Source organism: Populus alba, chromosome 18 (genome assembly GCF_005239225.2).
Source record: "Populus alba chromosome 18, ASM523922v2, whole genome shotgun sequence".
In the NCBI taxonomy this organism is placed as follows: domain Eukaryota; kingdom Viridiplantae; phylum Streptophyta; class Magnoliopsida; order Malpighiales; family Salicaceae; genus Populus; species Populus alba.
Window position 1 is genome coordinate 10,275,370 of NC_133301.1, and position 18,417 is coordinate 10,293,786.

The 18,417-nt window shown below is 33.6% G+C and overlaps 2 protein-coding genes across 3 annotated transcripts; one reads left to right on the forward strand and one right to left on the reverse strand.

Moving 5' to 3' along the window:
- Positions 1 to 412: 412 nt before the first annotated feature.
- Positions 413 to 7,886, forward strand: LOC118051634 (protein phosphatase 2C and cyclic nucleotide-binding/kinase domain-containing protein). 2 transcript variants are annotated; one of them, XM_035062332.2, is made up of 15 exons: positions 415 to 1,793; positions 1,909 to 2,040; positions 2,146 to 2,376; positions 2,517 to 2,642; positions 3,201 to 3,263; positions 3,360 to 3,442; positions 3,804 to 4,035; positions 4,113 to 4,429; positions 4,583 to 4,670; positions 4,761 to 4,827; positions 5,359 to 5,636; positions 5,790 to 5,855; positions 6,006 to 6,127; positions 6,992 to 7,148; positions 7,254 to 7,886. In XM_035062332.2, the coding sequence occupies exons 1-15, from the start codon at positions 753 to 755 to the stop codon at positions 7,497 to 7,499; spliced, it is 3,249 nt and encodes a 1,082-aa protein (XP_034918223.1). In that variant the 5' UTR covers positions 415 to 752; the 3' UTR covers positions 7,500 to 7,886. The 2 variants fall into 2 exon arrangements, with proteins under 2 accessions (XP_073262288.1, XP_034918223.1); XM_073406187.1 differs by lacking the exons at positions 5,790 to 5,855; positions 6,006 to 6,127; positions 6,992 to 7,148; positions 7,254 to 7,886 and having other exon boundaries at positions 413 to 1,793; positions 4,113 to 4,446; positions 5,359 to 5,497.
- A 7,439-nt stretch (positions 7,887 to 15,325) lies between these two features.
- LOC118051633 (E3 ubiquitin-protein ligase ATL42) lies at positions 15,326 to 17,208 on the reverse strand. Its single transcript, XM_035062330.2, has one exon. The coding sequence runs from the start codon at positions 16,749 to 16,751 to the stop codon at positions 15,480 to 15,482; it is 1,272 nt and encodes a 423-aa protein (XP_034918221.1). The 5' UTR covers positions 16,752 to 17,208; the 3' UTR covers positions 15,326 to 15,479.
- Between the last annotated feature and the right edge of the window lie 1,209 nt (positions 17,209 to 18,417).

Consider the following 18,417-nt stretch of genomic DNA (forward strand, 5'->3'; position numbering starts at 1 on the left):
TCCCCCGCAATCCATCCCGGTTTATCGAGGCAGTTCTCACCTCATACTATTCCTTCTCTGTCACTTTGATCCCTGTACTATAAATACATGCAATATGTCTCTTAAATCTCAATTTCTCTTACGATTCTTAGCATCCTTCCCATTTTCTTCCTCGAAATAGATTATGTTTACGTGTGAGCTACAAAAGAAATTAAGTTATTGTAGATTATGTTTTTAGAAAAACACCAAATAAAATGAAATTGGATAGAAGGATGCTCGTTGCCACGTAGATTAAGGGATCTAATTGAAATTTATTACTATATAAGGGCTAATATGAAGAATCTAGGAGAGTACATGGATGAAAACCCGACATTAAATCCCCACTCTCCCTTCAATCAGAGAATGAGAAAACAACCCAAACCAAACACCTGAAGCGCATTACGCACCCTGCACCTTCTACTCTCATCCAGTTAAAATAAGCAGTCTAATCCCAGAAAAAAAAGTCACAATAAACCACTGACCGGAGATCACTCCTCAGAATCCATCCAGTTTTCTCCTTGTCTGCTAGCGTTTCCTTCTCCTTTTCTTATGACCACTCACTGCTCTACTACTTTCACTCCCTTCATTATTTTTATTTTTATTATTATATTACAATAAACAATAATAAATTTATTTCCCGTAACGGTTCTTTCTCTTTCCTTTCTAGCTGATTCCAGATCGAGAATCAAAAAGATTGGAAAAAAAATCAGAAGCTGATTGATGAATCTTGAGTAATGGGCTGCGTCTACTCGCGATCCTGTATCGGCGAGGTCTGCATACCGAAAGACCTAAAAGCAAAAAACCAAAACCACCAAGAAACCACTCAGAAAGCTGGAGAGATTCCAGTCTTCTCTCCTGCTGCATCATCTTCATCACACGAATCCGAAACTCGTGACCACATCAACCAATTTAGCAACCATGAGTTAGGAATTACCAGACTCTCACGTGTCTCTTCGCAGTTCCTCCCTCCTGACGGATCTAGAACCGTCAAAATCCCATCAGCAAACTACGAATTGAAATACTCCTACCTCTCGCAGCGAGGGTATTATCCTGACGCCTTAGATAAAGCGAATCAGGATAGTTTCTGTATCCACACTCCATTTGGTGCAAGTCTGGATGATCATTTCTTCGGCGTTTTTGACGGGCACGGGGAATTCGGTGCTCCATGTTCGCAGTTTGTTAAGCGGAAATTGTGCGAAAACCTGTTACGGAACGGGAAGTTCCGGGTGGATGCTGTAGAAGCATGTCACTCTGCGTTTTTGAGCACTAATTCGCAGCTACACGCGGATAGTTTAGATGATACTATGAGTGGGACCACTGCTATAACTGTTTTAGTTAGAGGGAGGACGATTTATGTGGCGAATTCGGGTGATTCGCGTGCTGTTATAGCCGAGAAAAGAGGGAATGAGATAGTTGCAGTTGATTTGTCGATTGATCAGACTCCATTTCGTGTTGATGAGCTTGAGAGAGTTAAGCTTTGTGGTGCCAGAGTGCTTACATTGGATCAGATTGAAGGGTTGAAAAATCCTCATGTTCAGTGTTGGGGAAATGAAGAGGGCGATGATGATGGGGATCCGCCCAGATTGTGGGTCTCGAATGGGATGTATCCAGGGACTGCATTCACTAGGAGTATTGGGGATTCGATCGCCGAAAGTATTGGTGTTGTGCCTAATCCTGAGATTGTTGTTCTGGAACTTGGACCTCAGCATCCTTTCTTCGTGCTTGCTAGTGATGGAGTTTTTGAGTTTTTGTCTAGTCAAACTGTGGTTGACATGGTAATTTTCCTTTTCTTGTTGTGTTTTAAGAAATCTGATGCTGCAAAATCGATACCGCTGCAGTTCCTTATTTCATATACAATTGCAGCTACTTATTCTGCTTATAAATCTCCAGGTTGCAAAATATAAAGATCCACGCGATGCCTGTGCTGCAATTGTGGCTGAATCATATCGACTTTGGCTACAGTATGAAACTCGTACAGATGATATCACAGTGATAGTTGTGCATGTTAATGGTCTAACTGAAGTAGGTGGACTTGTTGCTTACATCAATTCTCAAACTCTCTTTCTCCTACTCTTTGTTTCTGAACTCTTCAATTTTTTTTTCTTCTCATCTTTTTTCTTTTGTCAGAGTTCTGTTAGTCAATCTACAATAAGTCCAGGGGCTTTACGACCACCTGTTCCGCAAATTGTTGAGGTAACAGGATCAGAATCTCCTGCAAACTTTGGGTGGAATGCAAGGAACCCTCGCGTGAGGCATGATTTGTCACGGGCACGCCTCCGTGCCATTGAGAGTTCACTTGAGAATGGGCAGCTCTGGGTTCCTCCATCTCCAGCCCATAGGAAAACTTGGGAAGAAGAAGTAAGTATTATTTAATACGTTATCCGCTCTTGCTTTTGAAGTGAACTTGTGTAAGAGAGAAGTGGCACTACAATTTTCTTTGGGAGTTTTCACATGGAATATCCATGGGTGCTAAGTTGTTACTTATTCATATGCTACAGGCACACATTGAGAGAGCATTGCATGGTCATTTCCTCTTCCGAAAGCTTACTGATACTCAGTGTCATGTTCTATTGGATTGCATGCAAAGAGTTGAAGTTCTGCCGGGAGAAGAAGTTGTTAGACAGGTTAGTTTGTTCCTTGTTTCCTCTTTTAGTTTGGAGCAAAACTTTTACAGAGTTCTTTAGCTGACCGAATGAGCTGGAACTACCATAGAAGAATATATGATCACTGTAATGGATATTTTTTGGTGTAATGGAATGTTGGTCACCATTTCTTGACCATATCCTCCTTCCATTTCATTATATCACATGCTGTTGCATTCTATCAGACATGCTATAAGATGCATGAATGTGTTAATCAAAGGAAGATATGAATCTGAAAGCATTTTCAGTACCTGGTTAGCATTGTAAAATTCGTGAACGAAGCTTTTAAATGGTCAACCTACTCCAGAAAACAATGCTTGAAACAGAGAGCTGCCTGCAGCCTTCCTGATATGTTTTTCTAGGACCAGACAATCGTAAATGGAGGAGGTAGTTGCTATTTGATACTGGCTGTATGTTTGCATGGTTGAACCTAAACAAACTACTAAATGCAAGAAGTACAGAATATCTTCTTGAGTGCCAGCCAATCTGGGTGGAGTTTTATTGTGATTGTAGAACTTTAATGATGGTCATGATTGGCAGGGTGGTGAAGGTGATTGCTTTTATGTTGTTGGCAGTGGAGAATTTGAGGTGTTGGCAACTCAGGTTTGCATTTCTATCTTCATTAAACTGTCTACTTATCTTTCTTTTTTGAGGAGTGAGGGCCATGGATTGGTTGCTGATCATACTATGTGATGTCAGGAAGAGAAAGATGGAGCATTGCCTAGGGTTTTGCAGTCCTATACAGCAGAGAAGTTATCGTCTTTCGGAGAGCTGGCGTTGATGTGCGTTAAAATTCCAATTGCTTTTGTACTCATGCTCTATGATATTTCCATTGTTGCAAAACATTCTTTGATTTTTTTCATAAGCAGGAAAAAAATGGAATTCAACTGAACAGGTTCCCGAGCAATTGATCTTTGTTTGCTTTGTGATTGTAAACTTGTAAAACTATGTTTCAAATTGTTACAAACACTTGCATAATTGATTCAATACACTTTGTAACCTAAACTCTTTCCTAACTCTCCTTTATGCATGTGCATGATGTGATATTCTGTGAATTTGTTGTTACATTCCTAACGGATTAAAATGGTTTTATTTCCTTATTTATTCTTTAAATGATAATCTTTGTTACACATGGAAATGCAGGTACAATAAGCCTCTTCAGGCCTCTGTTCGTGCTGTGACGAGTGGAACGCTGTGGGCTCTAAAAAGAGAGGATTTTCGTGGAATACTGACATCGGAATTTTCTAATCTGTCATCCCTGAAGTTGCTTCGTTCCGTTGATTTGCTTTCTCAATTGACAATCTTGCAGCTTAGTCATATTGCAGATGCTCTTTCTGAAGTTTCCTTCTCAGATGGCCAAACCATAGTCGATGTGGTAAACTTGTTTGCTTGAATACGTTTTTCTTACACTGGTTTCATTTTGATTTATGTTTCTTGAACACGTATTTGCAGGATGAGGGTCTCTCTGGATTACACATCATCCAAAAAGGACAAGTGAGAATTACTTTTGATGCGGACTTATTAAGTTGTCCAAATGTTGGAAGTCTGAAGTCTGAAAATCAAAAGGAGGATGATTATCTGCACTGTGGTAGCAAGCTATCCTTAGAGAAGAAAGAGGGAAGCTATTTCAGTGAATGGGAACTTCTTGGTGAACATTTTGATTCTGTAAGTGCAGTTGCTATTGGTGAATGTGTGTGCTCTGTCTTGACAAAGGAGAAATTTGATTCAGTTGTTGGCCCTTTGGCAAGGATTTCCAAGGGAGAGGAAAAGTACGTTATAATTTCGAGTATGGAATTAAGTAACTGAAAGAAACTATTTTTCTTAATTGACATTCATAGTGTTTCTCTCTCTCTCTCCCTCTCTGGGTCTTTTTATTCCTAAAGGAAATTTTTTCATGTTTTTTCTTAATTGACATCATTTAGGTCAAGGAGCTCTTCTTCGAATTTTTTCAAGGAATCTGCTGAAATTACCAATGCGGCAGCTCCTCTTGAAGTTCGGCTATCTGATCTGGTGAGAGATGTTCTGTCTGTTGTTGTGCTGCTGATATTATACTTAATAGAGATATTATCCGGACATAGTCTAATAATGTTATCTGTATAGGAGTGGAGCCATTCTTTATATTCCACTGATTACAGTGAGGTTGGGCTTGTAAATTTGAGGGACTCAGGTTGGTTGCTCTATTCATCTGTAGCCCCCTCTTTTAGTATACAGCACCATTTTCTTTTCCATCTGTCACTGGCCAGTTGTTTGATTGGCTAGGTTTGAAGCATAAACAAGTGTAAGGTTGCATATAATTTTTAGGGTAAATTACAATAACCACCTTGAGGTTCTGAAATTCAAAGACCACCCAAAAGTTTGAAATTTGACAGAAAACCCCTCCATGAGGACTGTTCTCAAGAAAACCTTTCAAAATCTCCTTTTGTGCCCAAAATGCTCTTACTATTTTTAAAACCCCCTTAACAGTAAGGGCATTTTGGGCACAAAGTGTTTTGTTTTTAATTTTTTTTTTATAATATCTTCAAACCTTTGGGTGCTCTATGTAATTTGAAGATAAGCAAATTTGACACGCTCCCACTTTTCCAACCTTCATGACTATACATGTTTGCATGGAAAGGGGCTGATGAAAATACCAGGTGTGCTATGGTATTTATGGGAATCACAGAGATTCTTATGAAATGCACCTTTTTTGTTCTTTCAGAAAATTTGCTTAGTTTGAAAAGGTTTTCAAAGCACAAGATCAAGACTCTGGGAAAGGAGGAACAAGTTTTGAAAGAGAAGAATCTTATGAAGAGTTTGGGTACTTCAGCTTTTGTGCCTGAGGTTCTATGTACCTTTGCAGATAGAAGACATGCTGCCATATTGCTAAATACATGCCTTGCTTGCCCATTGGCATCAATACTTCACACAGCACTTGACGAACCATCTGCACGGTTTTGTGCTGCCACTGTTGTTATTGCCTTGGAAGATTTGCATAAGGTTTCTTGTCTAAAAGCATTTCTTCATCATTTCCCTGTTGAATTCCTGATGTTGCAGTTTAGATATGATTAATGAAGTCTTTTATCTGAAGAAGTTGTTCAGATATGATTATTACAGGTTTTTACGGTGCATTTGTGTTTCATTTGTTTTCAGAATGGTGTTCTCTACAGAGGGGTGTCTCCTGAGGTCTTAATGTTGGACCGAACAGGATATATACAGGTTGGTTCTGGATTATGTTTTACCTGACATCATGTTCTTAGATATTCAGATCAGTTTCATGCTACTTTACAGTAAACTTTCTCCTATTACTGATGAAGGAAGGTGAATTTCATGAATTATGCTTATTTGTTTTACTCTGTTGTCTTGTAGCTAGTAGATTTCAGGTTTGGAAAGAAGTTGTCTGGTGAAAGAACATTTACAATTTGTGGAATGGCAGACTCTTTAGCTCCTGAGATAGTTCAGGGAAAGGGGCATGGTCTTCCTGCTGACTGGTGCTGATCCATCATTTCATACCTAAAATAGAACTTTGGTTTAAATATAGCAACTGCTTTATTTAGCATCCAAAAGGAATCTGTTATGGATTGTTTATGTTTGCTGTTTGCTCTTCTGTTACCAAAGTGAACATATTTGGTCATGTTAATCTAAAGTTATATAGTGCTAAAGCTAACCATTTAGAGCAGAACAGTCATTTTTGTTTAACTTAATTGATTAGATGTTCAGGTTAGCTGCTATTATGAGAAGTGGACATGGAGATTATTGTGTGCGATCACATACTTTATTTCCTTACTTATTTTTTGAAGATTTTGTGAATGACTATCGGTAGTATTTACAGAAGTCTGAGTTAAGTGATACTCTGTTTTCAGGAAGAGTTAATGAAAATAGGAAACTAGGAATCAGTATGCCAAGAATATGGTAATTCTCATATTTGTTCTGAACTAACATAAAGAAAATAAAATTTTAAATTATGTAAATAAACAAAACAATCATTCAGGTATATGAATGATTGAGGACTAGCGCTCATTATTCTTGTATTTATATGCTAATGGCATTTAGCACTACAATGAACCTTGCAGTTCAATAAGATTTTAAGTAGACATATCTCATCACTATTTGCACATGTTTGTTTTCAATATAAGCATGTGCATGAGAGGAAAAAATGAAAAAAAGAGTCTTGCTCTTCTCATGGAGCACGGTGTGAACTCTACATATTTATAGTTCAGTCCATGGGTAATGTTTATGGTAATTGAAGGTGTGCCTGTTCCAATCATGCCTGCTATTTATGGTGATTCTGTTTCCTTCTTTTCCATTGAATTCTGGTTGAAAGCAGCTTTTAACTTTTGTCTGTGGTTGTGCAGGTGGGCAGTGGGAGTCTTGATCTATTTCATGCTGCAAGGTGAAATGCCATTTGGGTCGTGGAGAGACAGTGAACTTGATACATTTGCAAAGATTGCGAAAGGACAGCTAAATCTTCCTTCTAATTTCAGCCATGAAGCTGTTGAGCTCATCACCCAGGTCTTGTTGAAACTGTTTAAATTTTTTCCTTCATGATTTTTCTTTCTTTTCATGCAGTAAATTGTTAAAGCCATCAGATTCTTACTTGTGTATAAACCTCTTCAGTTGCTTGAAGTTGATGAAAGTTCAAGACTTGGAAGCCTGGGTCCTGATTCTATAAAAAATCATCCATGGTTTGTTGGCATTGACTGGAAAGGGATTAGAGATAGAAGCCTTCCTGTTCCTCGTGAAATAACCTCTCGGGTTGCCCAACATTTGGAAAGTCACTCTGTGGAATGCACTGCTCCTCTAACTTCTCAATCACAAGATTCAGACGATCTCAATGCTCCTGAATGGCTTGATGATTGGTAGAAAAATAATTGACATGGGATTTCCATTTCTCTACTACTCTTTGGGATGGAGCTCTCCTCTCCAGTGAGACCAGCTTTTGGGTGTTTGAGTACACTTGAGAGCCTAGAGATTGCAGAAGGTGTGCACAGAATGAAAAGTGAGCTTTGCGCCTGAACTGGCTCTCAGAGTTCTCCAGCCCTTTTCTGGTCAAAGTACTTGATTATGATAGCATCAGCAAATAATATCATATGGGTAGTTGCACTAACCAATTCAATGGAGAGGTCAGTCAATAAACTTTTCTATATATTAATCGTGTATTTTCTTTCCCACTTCAGTAAATGTGTATATATGTAAATGAGAGGGTTTTTTTCTCCTAAAACGAAATATAGCTTCGCACTTTATTCTTTATATGGCTTTTGATTTCACTGGCTTAGAAACATGGCTTTCCGGGAGGGTTACTCTCATATATTCTTTCATTAATAGCTAATTGTTGAGAGCTGCGCCATGGATAAAACTCAATTGATTGAGATAAATGAACGTAGGGAAACCTTTTTTGGAGTGTTTTTACGTTTATTATCTTAAGCAATGATAATTAAACAGGCCTTGAGCTTGGATAATTGTTATTATTAGGGCGTTGGCTGAATAGGCCAGCCCTTTCTTTTTCCGCCGAAATTTATATATTCTCCACCCTAAACCCCTTCTATTTTGAATTCCAATAAGCCTGCAAATGCAAATTCAATTGTTTTACAGTCGTGACATGTGCTTGCTTGGAAAGACACTGTTCGGCTGGAAATATTTCTCTCATGGATCGGAACCTATTGTGGTGGCCTCGCAGGGAAAACGTTATGTGATTGTGTCTGAAAGCCCTTAATAGCTCTGATAATTTTTGTTGGATTTCCCTGGCGGTGCCGAAAACTATGCTCCGCCCTAGAATGTTCGAAACCAGCAGCATGTATGGTGGATATGGGTTAAGATTGATTATGATCCAGAAAAAGTGGATGTTAATCTAGAAATTGGTCGGCAAATGGAATTGTTGCATGGGCTTTAGAGATTAGGGATGGAGGGTCCTCAACGCAGTCGATTTGACAGTTTGGGTTACGGGTGAATTATTTCCAAACAATATGGGGAAGAAGAGAATAAGAGTTGCTACGAGGGCCTCAAAGCCCTGAAGGAAATGCTGGGCTGTAATTGTTATTTGCACTGCTGCTGAATCTCACGAAACTTCTTTTTTTTTTTTTTTAAGGGGTGTTTGGTGTTGTTGTTTTTTATATTTTTAGGTGTTTTTTAAAAGTATTTTTGGTTAAAAAAAATATTAAATTGATGATTTTTTTTTAGTTTTTTATTATAATTTCGATGTGTTGATGCCAAAAATAATAATAAAAATAATATTTTTGATATATTTTCAAACGAAAAATTATTTTATAAAGTACTCTGAACTACAATATCAAATATCCTCTTAAAATTGTTCCATGTAGTCTACCTTTCCTTTCCTTTTTTTTATTTTCTAAGTTTTGTGAGGACATGTCTATTTTGGTAATCAATGTGCTATTTGCTATATATATATAGTATCATAAGAGGTGGTTTTAGTGACTAGAAAATCGAGGTTAAAGTTTTTAGATTCTAAAAAAACTAGATTTCAATTATTTTTCATCTAAACACGTGGAAAAAAAACCATTTCATGAACCTTTATAACCTTGTTTCCAACAACAATCACATTCTAATTAACCTAAAAGATAGAAATCAAATCAAATTTCAAAAAAATTTGAAGCGCTAAACTACATTTTCTAGCGGAAACCACTTGTATTAAGTTTCTCTATAAAAGGCGAATTCATAGATACTAAAATCAAAGTTATTGATGGTCAGAATCAAGCTATCTGAGAGCTTTCTCTCTCCTCAAATTTTTCCGGTGACTCTCACTCTCACCTATCAATATTCAAGGAATAAAACACAAAATAAACAAAGTTTGAGACCTAAATGAATAATTCAAAACTAGAAGATATCAAATGTAAAAAAATAATTAAAATGAAGGGATCAAAATGTAGATTTACATGCCTTTTGAACAATAAACATGTGGAAGAGGTTGTTTTTTTATTATTATTTTATTTTATTTATAAATATCAAATTTGATCCTTATTTTTAACATTTTTTTCTAAAATAAATTAAAATTCTCCCAATTAAAATTGACATACAATTCAATCTCGAGACAAGTCAGAATACCGAAGCACAATGATATGCAATCTAGAGGGAACAAAAAAATCAAGAGCAACAAATTGAAAGAAAATGAAATAATCACAAGCAACAAATTGAAAGAAAATGAAATTTGATGACCAAGATGGAGTTAGATTAAGGGGCTATGAACAAAGATTTGCAAAGTAAACAATATTATGAAAAATGAACTGTTAAAAGATTTGCTAGTCTCTTTGAAGGGGTTTTTTTTCTTCTTAATTTCACATGCGTTGGTTATTGAATGAGGTCTAATTTATTCATAAAGAATATGTTTAATTCAAATATTTAAAGTAGTTATTAAAGGAAATAACTGTTTTCTTTCTCTCTCTCTCTCTCTCTCTCTCTATATATATATATATATATATATATATATATATATATATAGGGAAATTAACCCATATGAAGAGGTAAGTTTTTATTATTGAAAGAATATAATTTTTTTTTTTATATTGGATTCTCTGAATTAACTTGATAAGATTTATAAAGATGTTTGTCTAATAGAATATCATTTGATTCTAGTAATTAAGATGACATTAAAATAATTGATCTAGTAACAAAAAAAATAAATTCTCTTGTTACAAGTGTTTTTTAAATTCTACAATATGCTTCGATTTTTCATGTGGGACAAGCAAGTATTTTGTTTTCTTTCTTCTAAGCTAGAATGAAACAGGAGTGCACTTAAAAATCGCACCATATTTTTATTTTAAATGGTTAAATTATTCCATTCTTTAGCGCACAGCATTTGGTTTGGTTACAGAGTGCTCGTTGACCCCTTGAAGTGGCAGTGGCATGTACGTGTACGCAGGGGTCAAAATTAATATAACAAAATAATTATTTATTTAAAATAAAAAATATTATATTATTCTATATTTAAATATTAAATAATAAAAAATTTAATGTTTTGTAGGGGTCCAGCCCTACTTGCCTCCCCCTAGTGTACGTGACTGGTGCATGAACCTGGCCTTCGTCCCCATATTTTCTGACTTCTGTTGATATAGTAGGCACGGTTGTTGACCGAAGAGGAACCTCGCCATGCAGGGACTTTTAAAATGGGAAAGTGACGCCGTGTTCCATTGATGCCGGCATTCGTTGACCTTAAAATGGGTTTTCTTTCCCTTCACAACATCATAAATCCTAATAAATTCTTTTCTCACAAAAAAAATAAAATAAAAAAAAACTTGGATTCATAAAAGTAATTAGATAATAACTAGTGGGAAGAGAAGCACATATACTCCATAAAACTAAGCTATTAAATCATAATGCCGACAAATTCATGGTTTAATTGTTGTAAGCGGTTGAAATTAGACTGCAGACATCGTTTGGCATTGCGTTCCAAACGGTGTTTTACCTAAATTTAATTTTTTTTTGTTAAAATTGAGTTCGGTTTGTACTTTTTGGATCGTTTTGATGTGTTGATGTCAAAAATAATTTTTAAAAAATTAAAAAAATCATTGGCATGTATTTCAGCATGAAAAGCTATTTAAAAAGCAACCGTTACCACACTGCCAAACACACTCTGTGATGATGTATCAAAAGTATCTAATATGCCCGGGAAGGAACAAGGGGTTTTTTTTGAATGATTAGATAGAAATTGATAATATGTTCATGTCAATATTTTTTTCAGAGGGTTTAAAAAATTGATGATAGGTGATAAAAAAACTCAATACTTGTAAAATATTTTTTTTTATGAGATTTAAGGACTTTTCAATAATAAAATTAATGATTTTTAATAAAAAATTATAATAATAAAAAATAAACTTTAAATTTTTTTAAATAAGAGTGTTTGTTGTTAATTATTAATAATAAATGCTCGGTGAGATAAAAATATAAATAAAAAATAAAATAAACAATAAACATAATGATGATATATCTAATTATAAATTTAAACAAATTAAGCTCATATCAAATCTACACCCAAATATATAATAAAATGTGTGAGGGAGGGAGATGGTTTTAAGTAAATCATTAGTATTTTTTTTTTAAAACACCGACCTGACAGCTTGTTAAAAAATTTATAAGAAGAAAACTTGGGGAGAAAAAGGATTCAAGACAAGAAAACCAATGGTCAATAACAAGCACAAGTCCAGTGCCTCCTGTCTTGCGCCAGCAATTCTGGACAGGCCACTTAATATTATACTTAACTTACTACGTTAGTTATGCTTAGGTACGGGTTGGATATTTTTAATTCAACAAAATCATTTTCAATATATAAGCTCTTTCAGGGTAAAAAATTTAAAGTCTAAATTCAAATTTATATATATAATTAAATAAATTAAAAACCATCTATTTTAATAAAAAAAATTATTAACAAAAACTAAAGATAAAACTAGAAAAATCGAGAGACAGATGTAGATCAAGATATTTAATCTTATAATATGGGTTATGAGTTATTTATACGATTGTGTTTAATGAATTTGTTTATCATAATTATTTTTTTTATTCCATCAAATGATAATAAAAATAAACACACATATAAAATTGATTGAATAAAATCAAAGAAAAAAAAAATATTATGCAAGGTTGTAATATTAAATACTATTTTTTTTGTTTGTAAAATAAAATTCATTTATATAATACATAAAATAATTTATAGATAAATTAGAATAATCTCTTCAAAAATCAAATACATAGTAAAATAATTAAAAAACAACCTCTATTTTAAAAAAAAACTAAATAAACAAAATAACAAAATATGAGAAAATAAGTATTAATTTAAATATAACTTAAAAAATCATTTAAGAAAAGCACGTATTAAAAAAAAGGTGTCAATTAAAAAATAAAACTAGAAAAAAAGAAAGAAACTAGGCGTTACTGGGACTAAGCAAGCTAGGCTAGCGTGCATGGCCTATATGGAAAGGGATTGCGCGCCTAAGACCTTTTATTGTTTTTTACTTATAATAGGGTGGATGTTCATTCCCATTTGTTTATAAAAAAAAATTAGATAATGTATCATCTATTTTTCTTTAGATTCTGACAATTGTGGTGATCGAAAAATCAAGATTGGTAATATTTTGACATAGAAATCTATTTTTCAATCTATTCTTAACTCAAAACACTTAGAAAATACCCTATATACCTTGATAAACCCATCAATGACCTTAAAAACCACACAAAAACCCAAAATACACTTGAAACAAAAATATTCTCGAGGTTAGATGTGGTTTCTTAGGCAAATTAAAGATAAAAAGACATCTAAATAGAACTCTTCTTACCAATTAGAACCTATTAACACTAAGATCGATCATTTTGGTTGTCAGAATTGGTGTCAATGCTAATTTTTTCTCTTTACTATCAGAATCTAGCGACTTCTTCTCTTCTCTCTCCAACCCAAAATTGGAGGGACACAATATATATAATTTGCAAAGTATAAGGAATACAATGAACATTTCTACTGAAGTTTGAAAAAGCCAACCATTTCCTTCACTTTATTCACTTTGGTCTTATGTCTTTTAATCTCATTATGTCCTAACAAATTAACCTAAATTGGCTTACAATTTGGTCTTGTAAGGTCAAAATTGATAAAAGAAAAGGAACGAAAAAAAAACTATAAATAATGAGTCTAAAGTGTTTTGTGAGGGGATCCACAATACATTTTGCACGGTGAATTCCTCACATATTTTAGAGTTTCTTATAACTAGATAGAAGGCTTGTTATGTCACGGGTTAACTTGAATTTTTTCCAACGTAGAAAAAGAATATTAAGGCAATGCAAGCATCTCTAAAACAAAAAAAAAAAATTCGAGAATCCGAGAATCTAGTCATTGACTCAATTGTGTTTAAAAAGCTCAGGTGATTTAAATAATACGAATAAAGCAATGCAATGACAATAAATAAATTAAAAAAAAATAAAAATTGAAAGCATAAAAAGATAAGAAAAACCCGACTAGAGCTCTTCTATGTTAACATGCAAAATTTGTGATCTAATTATGATATCGAGGTAACCCCATAGAAAACATATTGAATAAAACTATAAAATTTAATTATCAAACAACTCAACATTAAATGACGAAACTAAATAAATTAATTAAAAAAAGCTACAAAAAAAAAAAGATATGAGTCAACCATAGTTAACCCACTAACCTTTTGACCATGAGCACATGACTGGGTTAACTTTCGTAAGCACTAACAAGTTTTTTTTAATAATATTTATATTAATCAAAAGATTAAATTACCCCATGTCAACTTGTTTATTAAATGAAAACAATTTGAAAAGAGGAAAAAGCCTCTGAAAATAAGTTAAATAATTTTTGCTTTTAAAAATAATATAGTCTTTACACCATGATTTAAAAAAAAATAAAAAGACTGAATTGCCATGTTTAACCTTAAAAAAAATACACTCATTCTTAGGGAAATAGTCATTTACACTGTGCATAAGTATTTGAAAAGTGAAAACATTGAATTGTTCCAGATTAATCTTATCGTGACTAATCATGGACCCAAAGTAAAAGGCCATTTACTCTAATATCAAGTTTATTGATTTTTTTATTGAAAGAATAAAATAACAATTATACTATTATAATGAATAATAATTTGTATATAGGTGTATAGTGAACTCACCATGGACCTCAGTTCCCCCCCCCCCCCTAATTGTTGAAAAGAAACTCTATAATAATCAAATTATAGTCAATAAAATCTATGTATTAGGGTTCGTGTGAAATGTAATTGAAATTATATTTTGCCCTAACCATAATTTTAAAATTATTTGGTTAATTAATACATACAATAATTTTATAAAGGTTTACTGGAAACTCTTTTTTAATACATTTATTATAAAAGCCTATAATTTATAGCTTTTTCTCAACCTGCATTTTCAAATTACAACATAAAAGCTACTATAATACTAAATACATATTAAAAATTGGATAACCTATGGTGCTGCACATCCTTACAATATTAACGTGATGTGGTAATAATATTAGATGGTTGGCAAGAGTGTGTCTGATAATATTATACATGATATTTTTAAATTGAAAATAAATTAAAATAATTTTTTTATATTAATATATCAAAAAAATTTAAAAAAATATAAAAAATAAAATTATTATTTTTTCAAGTGAAAATCAGTTTTTTTTAAAAAACAAACAAAATCAAGATCTCACACATGGTCATGAATATTTTATAGCCAAGTTTCGCATTGAGTGAAATAGTGAAAAACATTTTCGTGCTGGATCAATTAAAATCTTTGCATCTCTTAAAAAATTATATTTAAAATAAAATTTTCAAAAATTGAAAGTATTATTATGAACTAGTGAATAAAAAACTAAACTAATTGATGGGCCTTTTTAGTTAAGCTATAAACCGAAATATCTTCTTAGCTAAGATTTTACCCAAAACATTTAGAAAACTGTTTAGTTTGATTAATTTCATGTTAATTTTTATAAATATTCTGAATAATTCTATTAATACAATCACCACCACTGTTAAAGTTTTTAAAAAATGATTCGAATCTTCAAAACGTAAACGATGGGCATGCCGACAGATCAATCAATTATGAAAGAAGGAAAAAAGAAACACATGGACGCATGATCGTCACATCATTGACTAATTAGCAAACTGGGCTGGAGTTCATGTGAATTCATGAAAATAAAGAGAAATTTCTATGTATTCCTAAAGAAAAATTCACTGCGCAAATGAAACTTTTTTTTTTTTTTTTTCCCAATGGCTTACATTTAAATTCAGTATCTGCAAATCTCACCAAATCCCAAGAACCTGAAAAATGTGAAGATCGTGGAAAGTAAAGAGTAAAAAACAGCAGATGAAAATAAAGATTTATGTTTTATACATCTAAAGTGTGTCTTGTGTTTTCAGTTTGTTGAATCCTTGTCTCTCTATTGGCAAACCACTGAACTGTTCTTCTGGCAATTGGCAACCAAAGCTGCCTCTGTCTGTCTGCCTGTACATTACTTCCAGCCTGTGAAGACACTCTGTTAATGGTGTTCTTGAGACCAAAGCTTCTAAATCTAGAAAAAGCAGTAATCTCAGATACCGATCTTCTGTCAGTTGAATTTATAATCCTTGATGTCTGACCTGAAATCCCTTTTGAATCTGATGTTGAAGGTTGACCTTGAATTGAAATCGGAGATTTTTTGTTGACCGGACTAACCTTGCTTTCCAACAATCTTTTCATTTCTATTTCTTCCTTGATCTTCAAAACTTTCTCATCTTCTGTGCCTCTATTAGCTGTCGATTCCTCATCCAAATCCAGAGTATGGAACCTGTTGCTGGACATATCATGGAGCATCTCTGAATTCAAGAACATGAGGTCTGAAGAACTAGCACTGCTCCATCTATTCTTCAAGACCACATCAGATACAATAATTTTGTGCTTGAACTTATTGAAGATCTTTTGATCGTTATCACTGCCTTCAACTTCTTCTTTGATCCATAATTCTTCTTCCTTGCTAACCTTTCCACTTTTACGGAAGCTAAATCTCGATGACCCTTGACGATTTTCCTCCCTCTGGACAAACAACTCCACGTTTGAGTCTTCTCTAAGCTCTGATTGATTCCCCAGGTATCGCATGCTATTTGAATAAGTGAAGATTGTCGGGTCCTCAGGATTGACCTTTCGCCTGCAAAGAGGGCAGCTTGAATGTTTTTCGAGCCACTGATCGACGCAGTTAATGTGAAAGGCATGCTTACATTGCGGCAGCAACCTGAGAATTTCAATATCTTCAAATTTTGAGAGGCAGACTGCACATTCAAGCCCTTCTCTTGATCCTTTAAGAGAAGTAAATCTGAAGAAAGGAAGCGACTCTATTACTGTCCTATCGATCCCAGAAAATCGAGATGCTGATCTGGTTAGTGCCGGACCATTTTCTGAACCACCATGAACATGACCTCCCCTGTGGCAGAACTTCGCATAGATAAGGAGGATAAAAGTTAGCGTAAAGAAGAGGAAGAGAATTCCTATAACAATAGCAAGACTGGGTTGGAAATTCGAGACAGCATCCTCTGAAGATCCATCCCCCTGGATGAAAGTATTCTGTGCTTGGACTCGGAAGAGCACAAATAGGAGTTGCAAAGTGATAAAACTTGATCGATTCATGGTAAGATCAAAGCATCAAAAGTGATTTCCGAGAATTCGATGTTTTTCCTGCAAGCATTCTGCTAGAGGAGGAGTATCTTGTGGGTGCAAAGCCAAAGGGGCAGCTTGAGAAGCATAGTCCTATGAAATAAAAAAGGTTCGAGTGACCCCAGCATGGCGTCTGGTATTTATCTAGCTTGGCAGGTTTCTTGTGAAGCAATTCATGACTTGTCTTCATTTCATAAGCAATTTTTATATTATAGTTTAAGTTTTTAAACTTTGAAATGTAGTAGTGATGACAAAGTGGAGAGGCTTGTAGTTGTATTACACAGTTTTGGCTGCTGCCTTGGTGGTCATCTTCCTGTGCATTTCTTTTTTTTTTTTCTTTTTTTTTTGCTGGTGTCGTTGTTCTTGACACTATCCATAGTTTATTCATTAAAATATCGTAACCAGTACCGCATACAATGATGCAATAATTAACTCTACCGTAACGCCTTCGACATCTTTCTTTCTTAAATTTTAATGTGAACCTGTCTTTAATGAAGTTTTTTATCAGCTGAACTGTTGCTGTTACCATAATTTACATTGAAAACTATATATATATATATATATATATATATATATATATATATATATATATATGACAATATGTAAGTATCATTAGTATACTTTGAAACCCAAAACCAGTTGTTGATAAGAACATCGAGGCCACTTCCAATTTGCTTCGTTAATGACTACAATTTACAAGTCAATGTTAGTTGTGTAGGAAAGCCAACAAAGTCAAGGAGATGGCAAGTAGGAAGGTGTTTCACTAATTCACTGCATTAAAGCTATTTTAGTTTTGTGGTAATATTGTTTTTTTAAATATATATATTTTTAAAAAATACAAAGATATTGTCAATAAATCCAAAGAAAGCTTAGAAATTAAGGAAAAGACCACAACAACGCATACTTAATAACTCAAACTACATATAAAATGACAAAATAAATTTTTGATCCTTCAATTATAAGATTGTGTAATCGATTTTTTATCTTATCAAGCTGAAATAACAAGTAGATATACAAGTATATCTTTTATATATCATCTAGATTTGAAGAAAAAAACTCCAAGATTACAACACAACAAAATAATTATGATACAGAATTAATAATTTAAAAATATTAATTGTAGGGCAATATGATATAACAAGAAAGATTTTAGAAGCACAAGAGCATCAATAATTAGAGTTAATAAATGAAATAAAACATTTGAGAAATTTAAAAGGAAAAGAGATGGTTATTGTTGAAGAAAACCGAGACACTCCAAATCCTAAAAAACATGGTTATCTATTTCAGAATCTTAAAGAAAACACCCCCTCACAAAAAGTTTGAAAATCTTGCTGAGATTTGACATTAGAGCCTAGAGCTAAAATTAAAAGTAAAAAAAAAAAAAACACAAGATAAGCTAAAAACAAAAAATTCAATGGTCAGGATCTATTGTATCATCGAATTATGTGAACATTGTATCAATGTCTTAAGATTATAAGCTCATCAAATTTAAGCATTGTACTTGAAGACAGCCTCTTCCCTTTTATTCTTTCAAGTGCAAGACATGCATGTATACATGTTCGATTTTTCATTAGAAGACTATATTCATGCTGAGGTAAGCTAAGATTATAATAAAGTCAAGGTGAAAACAGTTGTTCTG

What these genes read in the sequence shown, in the direction of transcription:
- LOC118051633 (XM_035062330.2), bottom strand. Translation starts at nt 16,751, where the DNA reads ATGAATCGATCAAGTTTTATCACTTTGCAACTCCTATTTGTGCTCTTC.
- LOC118051634 (XM_035062332.2), top strand. Translation starts at nt 753, where the DNA reads ATGGGCTGCGTCTACTCGCGATCCTGTATCGGCGAGGTCTGCATACCG. An exon ending in TTCGGAGAGCTGGCGTTGAT is followed by an intron (nt 3,443 to 3,803) that starts GTGCGTTAAAAT and finishes ATGGAAATGCAG; the next exon opens with GTACAATAAGCCTCTTCAGG. An exon ending in ACCGAACAGGATATATACAG is followed by an intron (nt 5,856 to 6,005) that starts GTTGGTTCTGGA and finishes GTTGTCTTGTAG; the next exon opens with CTAGTAGATTTCAGGTTTGG.